Here is a 14,846-nt window from a genome sequence, read left to right as displayed (position 1 = left end):
CTCCCATCACAGATACCGAGGGGGAAGACGGGGCACAAACACCTTGGGCTGGCTCCCTCCCTCTCCTTTTCTTTATTTGCACCACGTGAGGATCCAGATCCTTTAACCCCATTTTGGACCTAGGGCAAGTCGAACGCGGCCACAGCCTTTCTTTCTGTGTTGAACTCCTTCCCCCGCTTTCCCAGCCAGGCTGTACGCAGTAAAATGAAATCACCGCTTGTTTCCCAGGTGCCGCCTGAAGGGGGGGCTCTCCACACACGACCATCCTCATTCCCATCCTTGTTCTAGCATGGGGTTAGCAGAAACCTTTTCACAGGTTATTTTTAGGTGCTGTCTGCATGCCGGTTCTGAAAGAGTTAAAGATCACAGCATGGGGAGCAAGGCTGCTGGCCTGGAGGAGAGGACCACAGACCAGCAGGTTTGGCTGCTGGGAGTGAAGGCAGCTGGTGAGAGACAGAAGGCCAGGGATAATAACTTAGGAAAGGCAGGCCAGTGTGTGCGCCGAACCCAGGCTCGGCACAGTAGAATCCATTCAAAACCACACTCAGAAACGTTCCATTAATAAATTTACTTTTAAATGACCTCAAAACCTCCTCTACTGTAACTTTCAACACATCAGCTCCGTATAGGATCATCTGCTCTAGATTTGTCGGATTGGATAGGAAGAGGAAAATCAAAAAGCCCCGCTCATCGAAGCATCACTGATTGGGGGGATACACGTTCCTGGTGCCCAAAAAAGTCCTTCCCCAGAAACTAGTTTTAGAGTAGGCCTTTCTGATGTCACATGTCGGTATCGTATCACTCATGGGGGATTTTGAACTGCCCCAATTACCCACTTTGAACACACTGCTGTTAATCCAGCTAGTTTCTCAAATGCCCCCAAAAAGCCCAAACACCGTGTTCGCTTATCCACTGCCGCGGGGACTGGGCTAGAACCCCCGCATTCTTACCTGGCATCAAAGACCGCACACAGGCTTGGACAGGAGGCCGGTTAATGTGTCCACTGGAAAAGCCTCCAGGAGGGAGAGCTGGCACATGCGGGTTCCCCCCTCGCCCCACAGCCACTCACAAGGACGAGGACTGACTACAGGGCTCGCCATGGTCCACACGCTCATGAGAACCACGTTTCACACCACTCTGCCGGGTACACGGCTTGTGTTGACGTGTTTTCCCACGTCGACCATCAGTGGGAACAGCGTCACAGAAGTCTTGTTTCTCAAACAGACATTACCGCAGAAACCATGCATTTCTATTCCCTTTGTCTGGAAGGAGGCCCTAATCATGTGCCTGTGTGAGAGGGTGCATCTGTTGAAAACATTACATTGGAAATGCAAAGGATGCTTTTAAAAACTTGTTTTAATGTTTATTTTTGAAGGGGAGAGGCACAGAGTGTGAGCGGGGGAGGGGCAGAGAGGGAGGGAGACAGAATCCAAAGCAAGCTCCAGGCTCCGAGCTGTTAGCACAGAGCCTGGTGCAGGGCTCGAACTCACAAGCCGTGAGATCACTCACCTGACTGAGCCGCTCAGGCGCCCCAAGATGACTTGTTTTTTTAATTTATTTTAGTGATCCCTACAGCCAACGTGGGGCTCAAACTTAGGAACACAGAATCAAGACTACACGATCCTCTGACAGAGCCAGCCCAGGTACCCCAGAGAAGATGATGTTGAAAAATGATGGGGGTGCGCCTGGGTGGCTCAATCAGTTAAATAAATGTCTGACTCTTGATACTAATTTTGGCTCAGATCACGATCTCACGATTTGTGAGATCCAGCCCTGCCCCGGGCTCTGTGCTGACAGCGTGGAAGCTGCTTGGGATTCTCTCTCTCCATCCCTCTCTCTCTGCCTCTCCCCTGTGTGCTCTTTCTCTCTCAAAATAAATCAATTCTAAAAAAATTTAAAAAATAAAAATGATGTACATCGGGCGCCTGGGTGGTTCAGGTGGTCACGCGTCTGACTCTTGATTTCGGCTCAGGTCACAAACTCAGTTTCATGAGTCTGAGACACAAGTCAGGCTCTGCACTGATGGTGTGGAGACTGCTTGGGATTCTCTCTCTCTCTCTCTCTCTCTCTCTCTCTCTCTCTGCCCCTCCCCTCTTTCTCAAAATAAATAAACTTAAAAAAAAAAAAAGGATGTACAAGGTGTTTTCATGCACTTAATTTTCTGAATATGCCCTGGAAGGAAAACCCTTAGGGTGAACCGACACAGTATGTAAATGCTGGACACAAAAGAAACTGCCAGTACAGTTTCTGGAAGCTGTCCTACCAGCAGAGACTTTGGGCAAGCTTGTTTGTCTTATGTTTCTCTAAGATAAATGAAATGATATCCTTAAAAAGCGCAGACAGTGAAATGGAGAAGAAATGTGACACCCAGTAGTACTTATTTTCTGGAGCGAACACCCATAACTATAGTTTCATTTTTAAAAGCATAAGCTATTCTCTTTACTACAACCTAAGAAAACTTGTAACGGAGCTTCAATAATAATCTCCTATGTATTTCTTAATATTTTGTAAAACTTTGTCATAGTAAGCCCTCTCAAAGTTAAACAAAAACAAAAAGTCTATGGACCGGGGAATATTAATGAAGTCAAACAAATTGAGAATATATGAAAAGTATCTTTAATGATGTCTCAAGGAACGAAAACTTGGGGGTGCCTGGGTGGCACAGTCAGTTATGTGGTGGACTCTGGATTTACGCTCAAGTCATGATTCACAGTTCGTGAGATCAGGCCCCACACCAGGCTCCACACTGACAGTGCATGGAGGCTGATTCTGATTCTCTCTCTCCCTCACTCTCTCTCTGAACCTCCTCCACTCGCACTTGCTCTCTCTCAAAATAAACTTTAAAAAGTTAAGAAAGAAAGAAAGAAAGAGAGAGAGAAAGAAAGAAAGAAGGAAAGAAAAGAGAAAAGAAAAGAAAAGAAAAGAAAAGAAAAGAAAGAAAGAAAGAAAGAAAGAAAGAAAGAAAGAAGCGAAAACTTGAAAGCATTTCGCGTATAGAAACCCACTTTGGTAGACAATGATTATAGCTTTTTAGGTGTCACTTTCTACTAAACAATGTTTAATCTCCAGATAAATGTCCAGTTAGTCGATCCCAATTTTACGAAATCAGTCACAAGACATCTATATTGTGCATGGGCCAATATACATTTTCCTTGTGAAAGTAATAATCCCCCAACTTCCCGAGTTTCAAAAGGGACATGATCCCCAAAAAGTCGCAGTGCTATCGTGGATGCTGTGTTCCTCACAGACGCCCCACTCCAATGTCCACATATGCAATCAACAGTTCCAGGACCCAAAACCTGCAGAGTCTTTTCTCACTCTTCCAAATACTTAAGAGATTAGGACATAAAAGTATAACTTGTTCCTTTTAGTTTAGAATTTTAAAGGAAAAAAAAGTCTCACCTACTGCAAATTTTCAACGCTTTTATCCAAATGTAGCTCTCAAATTTCCATGGCACAACTATTGTGATTTTTTGCTCAGAGAAAAAGTGCAATATTGCAAAAGCTACAACATTAACTGAACCAGTGGGCTCTGTTCCCCAGGCACATCGGGCCTGCTGGCTGCTGACATCTGGATCTGGTTAACTCTCTCCTACGATCTGCAACATTGTCCTGGAGTTTTTCCAGAAATTCTCTACATTCTAAATCCTTTCCTTATATCCTACACACCCACTCCCCTTGTTCTAATGCTCATTAACCACAAACCCTCAAAGGGGAGATGTTTAACTGGGATTAAAACTCAGAGAGGCAAAACCCCATATCGGAGGTGTACAGGTGAGTCACCATTGGCCTTGGCCCCAGTAGTGATGTTCAATGGTTCCTTATACATCTGGGCAGGTGAAAATAGGGGTAACACTGAACCAGTATTAACATCCCTTACACAGTGAGAAAGAGGCTCTTTACAAGGTACTCTACAGCTGTGCTTTTTCGTAGCTACGGAACACCAAGAAAAGCTTAGTTTTCATCTTAAAAAGAGGGTTAAACAACCACTTTGTGCAGGATTCTCGCGGGGCATAAGGATAACTGCTACACAGATCGGGCAGTTGGCAAGTCGCAGGTGCTTCTGGTGTATACCAAAAAGCCTCCATGGGAGACACAAGCAGCCACGTGGAGGCTTCTCTTGTTATTCTTGTAGTATGATTTGCATAGAGAAAGGCATTTTATTTTATTTTACTTTTTTTTTTTTAACGTTTATTTATTTTTGAGACAGAGAGAGACAGAGCATGAACAGGGGAGGAGCAGTGAGAGAGGGAGACACAGAATCTGAAACAGGCTCCAGCTGAGCTGTCAGCACAGAGCCCGACGCGGGGCTCGAACTCATGGACCGTGAGATCATGACCTGAACCGAAGCCGGATGCTTAACCGACCAAGCCATCCAGGCGCCCCGAGAAAGGCATTTTAAATCATCTAGAACTTGCATGAATGTTGGGATTCTTCCTTTCCCAGTTTACTTTAGAGATAAAGAGCAATGCTGTCCTAATTCCTCATGATAATCTACGGTTAGTCTCAGTAATGTGCATGAGTTAGAACAAATAGGGAAGATATTTTCCAAGTACCTTTTGAACTTCAAAAAACGCTTCTTTTCCTGGCACACCATTAATAGGTTGGTGGGGAGAAGACACTGCCATCATCATTGTATCTGATCACATGTTTGCTAATTTTTTTTTTAAGTTAAAAAAAATTATTTAAGTAATCTCTACACACAACATGGGGCTCGAACTCACAACCCTGAGATCAAGAGTTGAGCGCCCCTCTGAGCTGGCTAGACACCCCCTATTTTCTAGTTTTTAAGCGAGGGGTTGCTCAAGTGGTGATGAGGGTAAGATATCAAGAAAGACAAAGTATGTAATGTGAATATGCAATCATTTTACAATTCAAGTTCTGCTGCCTTCATCTCACTCATCTGTGTATGGGCAGTGGGGGAGAATAACAGCCCTTAAGGGACAGCTTTTCCCTGCTTCCAGAAAAGGAAACTCATTCCTAAGCACAAAAATATTATCAGTCCAATCCCTTCCTGGTCATTGTGAAATTTAAATGCTCCGTGCATAACATAGTACTGCAGAGGACTAGAACTCTCTTTCACATTATTTAGATGAGTAATCTGATATTTAATTAACACTTAAGGCCAGTTTTAAAAGCCTTCATTGCTTTTCAAGATTCTGACCAACTAAAGACTAGTCACTATAAATCTTCCTTATCAGGTTAACTTTTAAAGGAAAAAAAAATGACAGCTCAAACTCCCTGTTATTTCTACTTCATCCACCACAAAATGTTTATTTGCTGTTTGATTTTTGGAGGTAAGAATTTCTGTACACCTCCTGGCACGAAATTTTGCCACATCCTCCATACCAACATGATAATAGAATTTAAGCTCAGAAAGTAATCGATCCAATTGCTTGAAGCTGCCTTTAAAAAGGTGACGGTGCTTCCAACTATTTCTGTTCATTTGTCTATCTATGGGGATTATCTGAACCAGTTTTTAGAAGCCCTACATGTACCCCAAGTTTGTTACCTATGAATTACTTCGAAAAAGAAACACCTTCCTTTCCCGTAAGAAACTCGCCATGTGATAAACCAGATAGGGAATATACTAAAGATTGTGCTACACGCAAAAAGCACCCAAAAGAAAGTTCTAATCACAGAACCCCACCCCCAGCTGTGACACCCTACAAACCACCCTCCCAGGCAGCCTCTCTCAGGGTTTGGGATTTCTAGGTTTCATTCACAGTAAAGTCACGAGCTAGAAAAAATTTAAAATTTTGTTTTCAATTTATTTTATTCTGTATAGTCTATTCGATGATAGATCTTAGGTATCTCGTAAACCTTCATGCTATAGAAACGGTAGAAAGGCTTACAGTATTAACTTGAGGAAGGAATTCTGAGGAAATCTCCAAGTAAACAAGCTAATCTCTAGGAAGTGAGAGCTATTTTTAGTTTTGCTACACTTTCACATTCATTTAAAATTCCACAGAAGAACCAGGCTTTGCAGAAGCAATTATATTGAGAAAAATGTAAGTCTAGAAATTCTATACTGCCCTTTTTTTTTTTTTTTTGGGTTTTTTTTTTTCAACGTTTTTTATTTATTTTTGGGACAGAGAGAGAGACAGAGCATGAACGGGGGAGGGGCAGAGAGAGAGGGAGACACAGAATCGGAAACAGGCTCCAGGCTCCGAGCCATCAGCCCAGAGCCTGACGCGGGGCTCGAACTCACGGACCGCGAGATCGTGACCTGGCTGAAGTCGGACGCTTAACCGACTGCGCCACCCAGGCGCCCCTCTATACTGCCCTTTTAAGAAAATACGTAGATTTGGTGAGTGGTCTCAAATAGCAACGAGCTGATCTTAGAAATCTAAATTAGCAAATGGGAGTTTTTTTCTTCCTGATGAGTGGTAAAGGGAGAGAGAAGGAGAAAACAGGCAGGTTCCAAAGGAGTCAGGCTACAGTACAATTGGATTAATGATCAAATAAATACAATTTAGAAAAGTTGTCAGTACCTTCTCCAAGTCTGATACACACACACACACACACACACATATATATATAACTATATAAAACTCATTTGCTAGGGGTAGGAATTAAATATTAGAATTCATGCCCACAACTAGATTTCTAGAAAGGACGCTTTAAAAACATACATTCTTACTATTAGTGCCTAAATGCTGCTACCTGCTAGCCCATCAATCTTGTACTATGTGTTCGTTAAAACCATCATTTAAACCACAGCTAACATCTTAGACCCGCCCCCACCCCATCAATCGCCAAGTGCACCTTCACTGAAAGTTTGTAATAATCAGGTCAAAAGGCCAAACATCGTGATTATCTCAAAACCAGGAATTTACTTTTTTATGGCTACAAGAGATTTTATGGCTACAAGAGGCTTTCACACCGATTTTTCCAATTCGCCCCCATCTACCACGTCTCTCTCTTCAGCTGGTGCTGTTCTCCCGCCCCTGAAAAACTACACTGAGAGTCTCCCCTAAGTACCTACAGGAAGACTCCCGCCGAGGCGAAAGGAAAACGCCGGGTGTGTCGGGTTCTTGCTGAGCCAGAGAGCGAATGCTCTTCCGATTGGCATTCGTGTCTGTCTGCCGACCTTCCCATCGGTGTGTTCAGCCACGGACCTCGAAACTCTCCACCCAAACGCAGGTGAGAGGCGAAGGGCGCACTTATTCCACCTGCTACGGGGTCAGAACGCAACGGCCCGGCTCCCGCCTTACCTGTGATGGTGATGATGCCCAGCATAGTTACTAGCACACCCGCAGGTGAGAACAGCGGGTCCTGGCCGGCCTCTGGCGGTGCGCTGACGCGCCACGCGGTCTTGCCAACCCCGTGCGGCCTCGCTGCGATCAGAAAGGAGTAACCGCCAAGCCACCCTCAGAGGATCCGGGACAGCGAAAGGTGCCTTCGGAGCTGCGGCAGAAAGGGGCCGAGGGTGCATTGCGCCCGCTAATTATAGGAGGCCCCACCCCCGGCCGCCCACCCAGCGGGGGGTTGGGGCCCCGCCCCCCCCCCCCCCCCCCCCCCCCCCCGCGCGCTGGGACTTGGCACAGCGCGAGCGTCACGTGCTTCATTTTAAAGGCGAGGAGCCCTCCCCCGCGCTGGTCTCCGTTAATGGTCAGCGAGGCTCTGCAAAGCGACCCGGGGAGGGTTTAAAAGTTGCTGGGATGCATAACCCAGAGTCAGCAACATTTTATCAGAACCGTTATTTCATTCCTGGCGCTGATTTACGACTTCTGTGTCTCAGCTTTTAGCCTTACTTAGAGCAAATAACCGCACAGATACTACGTCCTACGGCCAGTTTTTACAGCACGTCCTGTATCCTCGTTTGTGTGAAGGCTGATGAGGTGCAAAGCACTGTTTGCTTTTTAGCACCTAGAATATTTCATATTTTCACCATGTTTGACACACACAAGGTGCGCTGATCTGGGGATGGCCACTGATCTCGGTTGTTCCATTTCTTGGTCTTTGAGATGGGCGGTTACAAGGCAAACTCTGTGTCCCCAACACTGGATCGAGGAAACTTATTTTTAAGAAAACATTTTTATTTACTTTTGAGAGACAGAGACAGAGTGTGAGCAGGGGAGGGCCAGAGAAAGAGGGAGACACAGAATCGGAAGCAGGCTCCAGGCTCCGAGCTGACAGCACAGAGCCCGACGGGGTGGGGGTGGGGGCGGGGTCTTGAACCCACCAACTGTGAGATGGTGACCTGAGCTGAAGTTGGACGCTCAACCAACTGAGCCGCCCAGGCACGCTCCTCGAGGCAACTTTTAAAAAGCCCAAATACTTGAGCAATAGGTCTGTATTTTATTTTTATGATATAAGTTAACTAAATTTTTAGATCAAACTATGCCATCTTCCAAAATATAGATACTGTCCTATCTCTAATATACAAGCAACGCTGCATGGAAATCGGTCAGAACCTACATTAAAAATTCTGAAAATTTCAGGCAGCCCTGAATTCTTAACATTTTTTTCCCCTGAAACTTTAGAATGTGCTACATAAAAACACAAGATAAGTGATAAACAAGTCTTACAATTCTGACCCTCTTTTCTATGCCAATTTTCTGTTTAGGGTAGGTCCGTGTAGGCTCCCTGGCTGTGCTGCCTCCTTTTCCCCCTTGTACTATTTATCACCACATGCCTTGCCTGCCTGGCCCCCTTTACCACAGGCTCTTCCCCTGGGCAAACATAAGAACAGTTTACTATTGCTCTTCTCTTCAGACGGAGAAGCTCAGATCTTGTTCATTACTGGGTGGGGGGGCAGAGAGAGGCCTGGGGTGGACCAGAGTGGGCAGAGTAAAGAGAAGGGTGGGGGAGAAGAAGGGTCGAGAAAAAGCTGAGCACAGAGACGCTGGCTGGAACTTAGTTGCTTCTTCTGGCCACCAGGAGGCGCAACACACCAGGGTCAGGCCTAAACTGAGCAGCGTTAAGGCGGCAACGTTCCCAGCAATCAAGCCCTGTTAACCAAAATCAGTTTCAGCCTCTCCACTGACCGGGCTTCTCTCTTCTATCCCAGCAAACACCCAGCCTGGCCGTTAAGGGCCCGTGGGAACAGGGAGTGATGAGCTCCTTGTCCTAACGGCTGGGATCTGATTCCCAAAGCAAGCCACTTTCTAACCTTTCATCTTCTCTAGAGGACTCTTAACTCGGCTTCACAAATAGCTTCAATTATATTGAGAGTCTGGTGTGCGTGAAATACTGCCGGTAGAACGGTCCGGTCCCTCTGGAGTGCACAGTTAAGGGGTCGGGTCACAGCAGCTCTGTATTTCTCCCCTCTCCCCACCTACACCTGCAGCCCCAGCCCTGGGGAGTCCTGGCTGTAACAGATCATGGACAAGAGAGACTCTGGACGCTGCACTGGTGGTCTGTTACATTAAATGACTGGTCTACAGCCTTCCTAAGCATGTGTATCAGTCCCAACAGTGTGTCCCCCATCCCTCCCACCCCCATGGAGCCCACACCACTTCTTCAACTGTCCCAGGAGCCCCAACTACCTCGGGGACCTATGGTCTCAGTAATACCTCACTACTCAGCACTAACTGTTGGGGACAGCACATGGCCATCATCTGCCACCTCTGAAATACACATGTCCCACTTATGGGTATGTCGTGTTGATTCTGACCTTGCTTAACTGTGCTACCAGCTCCTTTCCTTCCTGGAAGTCTAACTTCTAACAGAAGGACCGGCACCAGAAGCTCCACGAGCTGGACTGGAGGAAACTTCACTAGTTACAAATTTAAGGCCCCAAACAACACTTGCAAAGATAAATGGAGGGGCGACTGGGGCGGGGGGGGGGGGGGGGGGGGGGGGGCAGGGCTCAGTCCGTTGAGTGTGTCTGACTTCAGTTCAAGAAGTATCTCACAGTTCATGAGTTCAAGCCCCACATCAGGCTTGCTGCTGTCAGTGCAAAGCCCGCTTCAGATCCTCTGTTTACCACCCACCCCCAGCTCTGCCCTTCCCCCTCTCAAAAATAAATAAAAATTAAAAAAAAAAAGATAAATGTACTGCTGTGTAATTTTGTTAAGCTTTTTCTTTTTAAGACACTGGTAAAGATACTAACACATCTAATCTGCTATTCTTATAGAAGTAGTTAAAACCACAAGGCAGGGGCGCCTGGGTGGCTCAGTCGGTTAAGCGTCGGACTTCGACTCAGGTCACAATCTCGCGGTCCGTGAGTTCGAGCCTCGCGTCAGGGTCTGGGCTGATGGCTCGGAGCCTGGAGCCTGCTTCGGATTCTGTGTCTCCCTCTCTGCCCCTCCCCCGTTCATGCTCTGTTTCTGTCTCAAAAATAAATAAACGTTAAAAAAAAAAACAAACCACAAGGCAGAGAGCAGAGCAAGAAAGGTGGCAAGTTGTTGACTCTCAGCAGATAGTTCTCCTTTGATCTCCACCTCTAAGAGGAACCAAGGACAAGGCGTGTGTGGCAGCTGCTGGCTAAGCCTCTCTGCGTCTGCATTTACAAAGAAAAGTCATCAATCAGGATGAAAGCAGAAGTAAAGATCGGAACTAGTGTCAGTATACAATGCAGCAAACTTTTTCTTTTGTTATCACTTCCATTCCCTGTTTTTATTAAAGCAAAATTATAGGGGAAGAGACCATCACCCAAAGCACAAATTATGTTCTGGAAGATACTTACCATATCACAAATAGGTAGAGGACAGAAAAGCTGTTTTCCCAAATCTGCATGGTTTGTTCAACAAATCTTTGCCACATTCTGGCTCTGTGTTAATTATGCTGTGCACCCAGGGATACAATTAGAGATTATCCTTGGCCCTGGGGAGGTCATCTGGTGGCAGACACATCTGGAGGCCAAAGTGGGCACACTCTAATGTAGCTCACTTCAGAAACTATCTGAGCTAGCCTCTGCCAGCACAGGATGTGTGAAGGGGTCAGCCCTCCCAGTCCTCCCAGGGGGGCGCAAAGGAAGACAGTCCACACAGAGGGAGTGCCGTGAGCAAAGGCAAGAAGGACATAACAGTTGGTAAATGATGAGTTCCTTATAGCTTCAAGTTCAGAGTACATGGTGAGAACGATGCAAGGGAAGGGACAGAGATGGTAACTGAAATGAGAACGAGAAGTACATATCTGAGGCTTTTGAATTTGAATGACAACTTAATAGCTTTGTAACAAATAACCCAATTAAAAAAAAAAAAAAACGGGCAAAAGGATCTACGTAGACATTTCTCTAAAGTACATACACAAATGTATACACAGGGAGCGCCTGAAAAGACACTCAACATCATCAGCCATTAGGAAAATGCCAAACAAAACCACGAGATCCAATTTGCACCCACTAGGTGGGCTGTAATCAAAAAGACGGACAATAACAAGGTGTGGAGAAATCAGAACCTTCCTACATTGCTAGCGGAAATGTAACATGGTGTAGCTGCTTTGGAAAACAGTCTAGCAATTGTTCACAATGTTAAACATAGATTTACCATTGTGACCCAGCAACTCTACTCCTAGATACATACCCAAGAGAAACGAACACCTACATCCACACAAAAACTTGCACAGGAATACTGATGACAGCATTATTCACAGTAGCCCAAAAGAGAAGCAACCTAAATATCCATCAACTGATGCATGGAAAACTAAATTAGGTATATCATACAATAGCATGTTATTCAGCAGTAAAAAAGGAATTAAGTATACATGCTATTACATGGATAAAGAATGAAAAAATTGCTAAGTGAAAGAAACTAGTCACCAAAGAGCACATACTGACATAAATTCACTTTTATTTACTTAATTTATTTTACTTGGGGGGGAGGGGTTGCATGCAAGCTGGGGAGAGAGGCAGAGGGAGAATCCCAAGCAGGCTCCGTGCTCGGTGCAGAGCCCGACGTGGGGCTCGATCCCACAATCCTGGGATCACGACCTGAGGCAAGATCAAGAGTCAGACGCTCAACAACCGACTGAGCCAACCTGGTGCCTCTAATTCCATTTATGTGAAATATCCAGAATAGGCAAATTGACAGAAAGTGGACTAATGGGTGCCTAGAACCAGGGAGGTGGGGAGAGAGGGACTGACTGCTAACAGGTTTGGGGGTTCTTTAGGAGAGGATGGAAATGTTCTGAAATTCATGGTGGTGCTGGTGGTACAATCTGTGGATATACTAAAACCCACTGAAATCTAAATGGGCCAATTGCATGGTACATGAATTATATCTGATTAAAGTTTTTGTTTGTTGTTTTTTTTTTAAGAATTTTTTATTAGTTTGGAAGGCTCCAAGGAGGGGGCTTTGGAGCAGAGCTGGTGACACAATTTGAACTGTGATTTTAAATAGGTAACAGGGCAGCAATGCCAAGGAGGAAGACAGTCTAGAAACAGTGGTGACCATAAGGAGCAAGGCATCATTAGTCACATCATGCACTAACTGAAAGACGCCCATGAGGCGATGGGAAGGCAACTGATGACGAGGAAAACTATGAGATCATCTGGATGAAACAATGGAATGAAAAATAAGAAAGGTCTGGAACCCTGAGGAAGAGGAATCTGAAAAAGGATGGAGTAGGGACAGAGATTAGGGGCAATCAAGGAGACAGTGGCATCAGAAGCCAAAGGCAGAGAGGATTAAAGGTGGAAATAGTGGTCGGCATAGGAGCACATCACACAGAGCCGGCACACAGGTCAGGAACTCGAGAGGCCTCGGTCTGGGGGGCAGTGGGGGAGGGAGGGCAGGCCCAGCAGACAAACAGCCAGTAGAAGGACACCATAAGGACACCTCTCTTTCCTGAGAGGGAGGGGACAGGGGCACATACACCAGAACAAGCACCGATACCACGTTCCTTCACTGCCTCCAAGAGGGCTTGAGTATTAAACCCAAATATGAAAAGCGGGGAAATGGGGAGATAGACACCAAACCCAGGTCTCCCCACCCCCTTTTACTGCCTTTCCAAGATGGCCGTAACTTGGAGGAGAATCAACCAACAACCCATAAGTCGCTTCTTTTTTCCTATGGCTGGAAGAGAGCAGGTGAAATCAAAGGGAGCGTTGTTCACCACTGTGACTCTAAAAGGCTTCAAGGTCATTTAAGGATGAGCTCAAAATTGCAGAAAGAGAGGAACACAGACACTGTCTCAATGACATTAGCAAGTCACATGCAGGATGGGTAGGTTCTCCTGGGCTCTGTCCCCATGCAATATACCCAGACAAATACCAGCTAATTGAGTCTTATGGTCCAGCTGAATTGGACATGTTTATATAGACATGGCTATTCTGACTCAAAGTCCTCAACAAATAATCTGAAGAGTTCCTCAAGGGGAATGTTGTAGACGCCAAATGAGAGATACAGATTTATGTTTGAGAATGTTTACTGCTTGGGATGCACAATATTTAAAGAGCCGATGTGTCCTACCAGTAGGAAAATGGTGTATCTCATCCCTTTGGTGGAATATTTGGCAAAAACAACATATTTGAAGTAGTTGATGACAAGGAAAATGGCTACATCAATATATAAGTTCACACCTTTATTCAGGATAAAAGCAGGGTATAAACTATATATTGAATATAATCTCAATTTTGCTTTTTATTACGTATGTATTTTTGAGAGAAAGAGCACGGATGTGAGCGGGAGCAAGGCAGAGGGGGAGGGGGAGAGAGACTCCTAAGCCCACTTGGGGCTCAATCTCCTGACCCTGAGATCATGACCTGAGCAGAAATTGAGAGTCAGATGCTTAACAGAGAGAGCCATCCAGATGCCCCGCAATTTTGCTTTTTAAAATTTATATGTACCAAAAAGAATTAAAAGAAAAGAAAGAGAAGAAATAAGATAAAATAAAATGCATATGTACCTGAAGCTGAGGAAGAAAACCCAGAAAGAAAAACAACAAAAGCCAACCACAGTGGAATTATGGGCAATCTCTATCTCAGTATTTTCCTACATTTTATAAATCTTCCACAGCTTTATTGCTTTTATGGTCAGAATGCGAGCATATTAGATGCCTGGCTCTGGGTTGGACAGGGTGGTCCAGCACTCCCAGACCTTGGATCTAGGAGTACTTCTGATATTCTATAAAAGAAAGCACAGTGGTCCAAATGATCCTGATCTTCAACTCTCCAACCACTGGAACATATAAATTAGCAAGCTAAAAGCACATTAAATTTTCAGTGTGCTCTTTTAAAAATTATGAAGTAAGAAAAACGGGCCTTACTACCAGATCTGGTCAGATACATGAACAGGAATCAATTATTTCCTGAATGCCTTGTGTTCAAATCTTCGATTCATCTGAAGCCTGAATATCTCTGTCTTCGGCAAAGTATTTAAGTCTCTGGGCTTCAACTGATTGGGGGAATAAATATGTCACCCAAAGTAATGTTATTCTGAGGTTAACACCAGCACTATTGAGTATATTTTAGAAGCAGAATAAATGTTAGCTATTAACATTTATTAATATTTATCACTTTAAACCATGCATCTCAACAGGGGTGATATTGCTTTCAATGGAAAGAAAACTGGTTCATGAGGAGGAGGCTACGTGTATATGAGGCATAGATAGATAGATAGATAGATAACCTAAACCGATATACAATTCATCTATGCTATTCAAATTTTAGGGGGTGCACTAGGAAAATATCTAAAAACATTCCTTTCTGGGGTGATAATGAAAAGAAGGTTGAGAAATAGTCTTTAATACAGATAAGCCGCATTTTAAAGAATTCTTTGAAAAATATTTCTGGAAAGGCAAGAGTGCTACTTTTTCATCAGTTTTTCAGAAATGCATGGTAATAAGAGAAGTATTATCTTGTGCTAGAAGTAATCATTCTGAGCACCTTTTCCTCTCGCTTTTCCAGAGAGGATCTTAATTTGCCTGGAGTCTTAACCAAAGGAATCAAGGGGTTG

General features: G+C 44.8%; 1 protein-coding gene across 4 annotated transcripts in view; it reads right to left on the bottom strand.

Moving 5' to 3' along the window:
• AKAP12 (A-kinase anchoring protein 12) overlaps positions 1-14,846 on the bottom strand; it is a 100,955-nt gene that overhangs the window by 17,482 nt on the left and 68,627 nt on the right. The window contains exon 1 of one of the 4 annotated variants that reach the window (XM_049653054.1): positions 7,218-7,439. The exons of 2 other annotated variants lie outside the window; for them this stretch is intronic. In XM_049653054.1, the coding sequence (XP_049509011.1) occupies positions 7,218-7,242 (25 nt within the window). In that variant the 5' untranslated portion in view covers positions 7,243-7,439. Of the gene's footprint in view, positions 1-950; positions 1,201-7,217; positions 7,440-14,846 lie in introns of those variants that run through there. One more of the 4 variants, XM_049653056.1, reaches the window with a different exon arrangement.

This window comes from Panthera uncia, assembly GCF_023721935.1.
Source record: "Panthera uncia isolate 11264 chromosome B2 unlocalized genomic scaffold, Puncia_PCG_1.0 HiC_scaffold_24, whole genome shotgun sequence".
Classification (NCBI taxonomy): Eukaryota; Metazoa; Chordata; class Mammalia; order Carnivora; family Felidae; genus Panthera; species Panthera uncia.
Note: the sequence above shows the minus strand (reverse complement) of the source record. Positions and strands in the feature narration are given on the sequence as shown.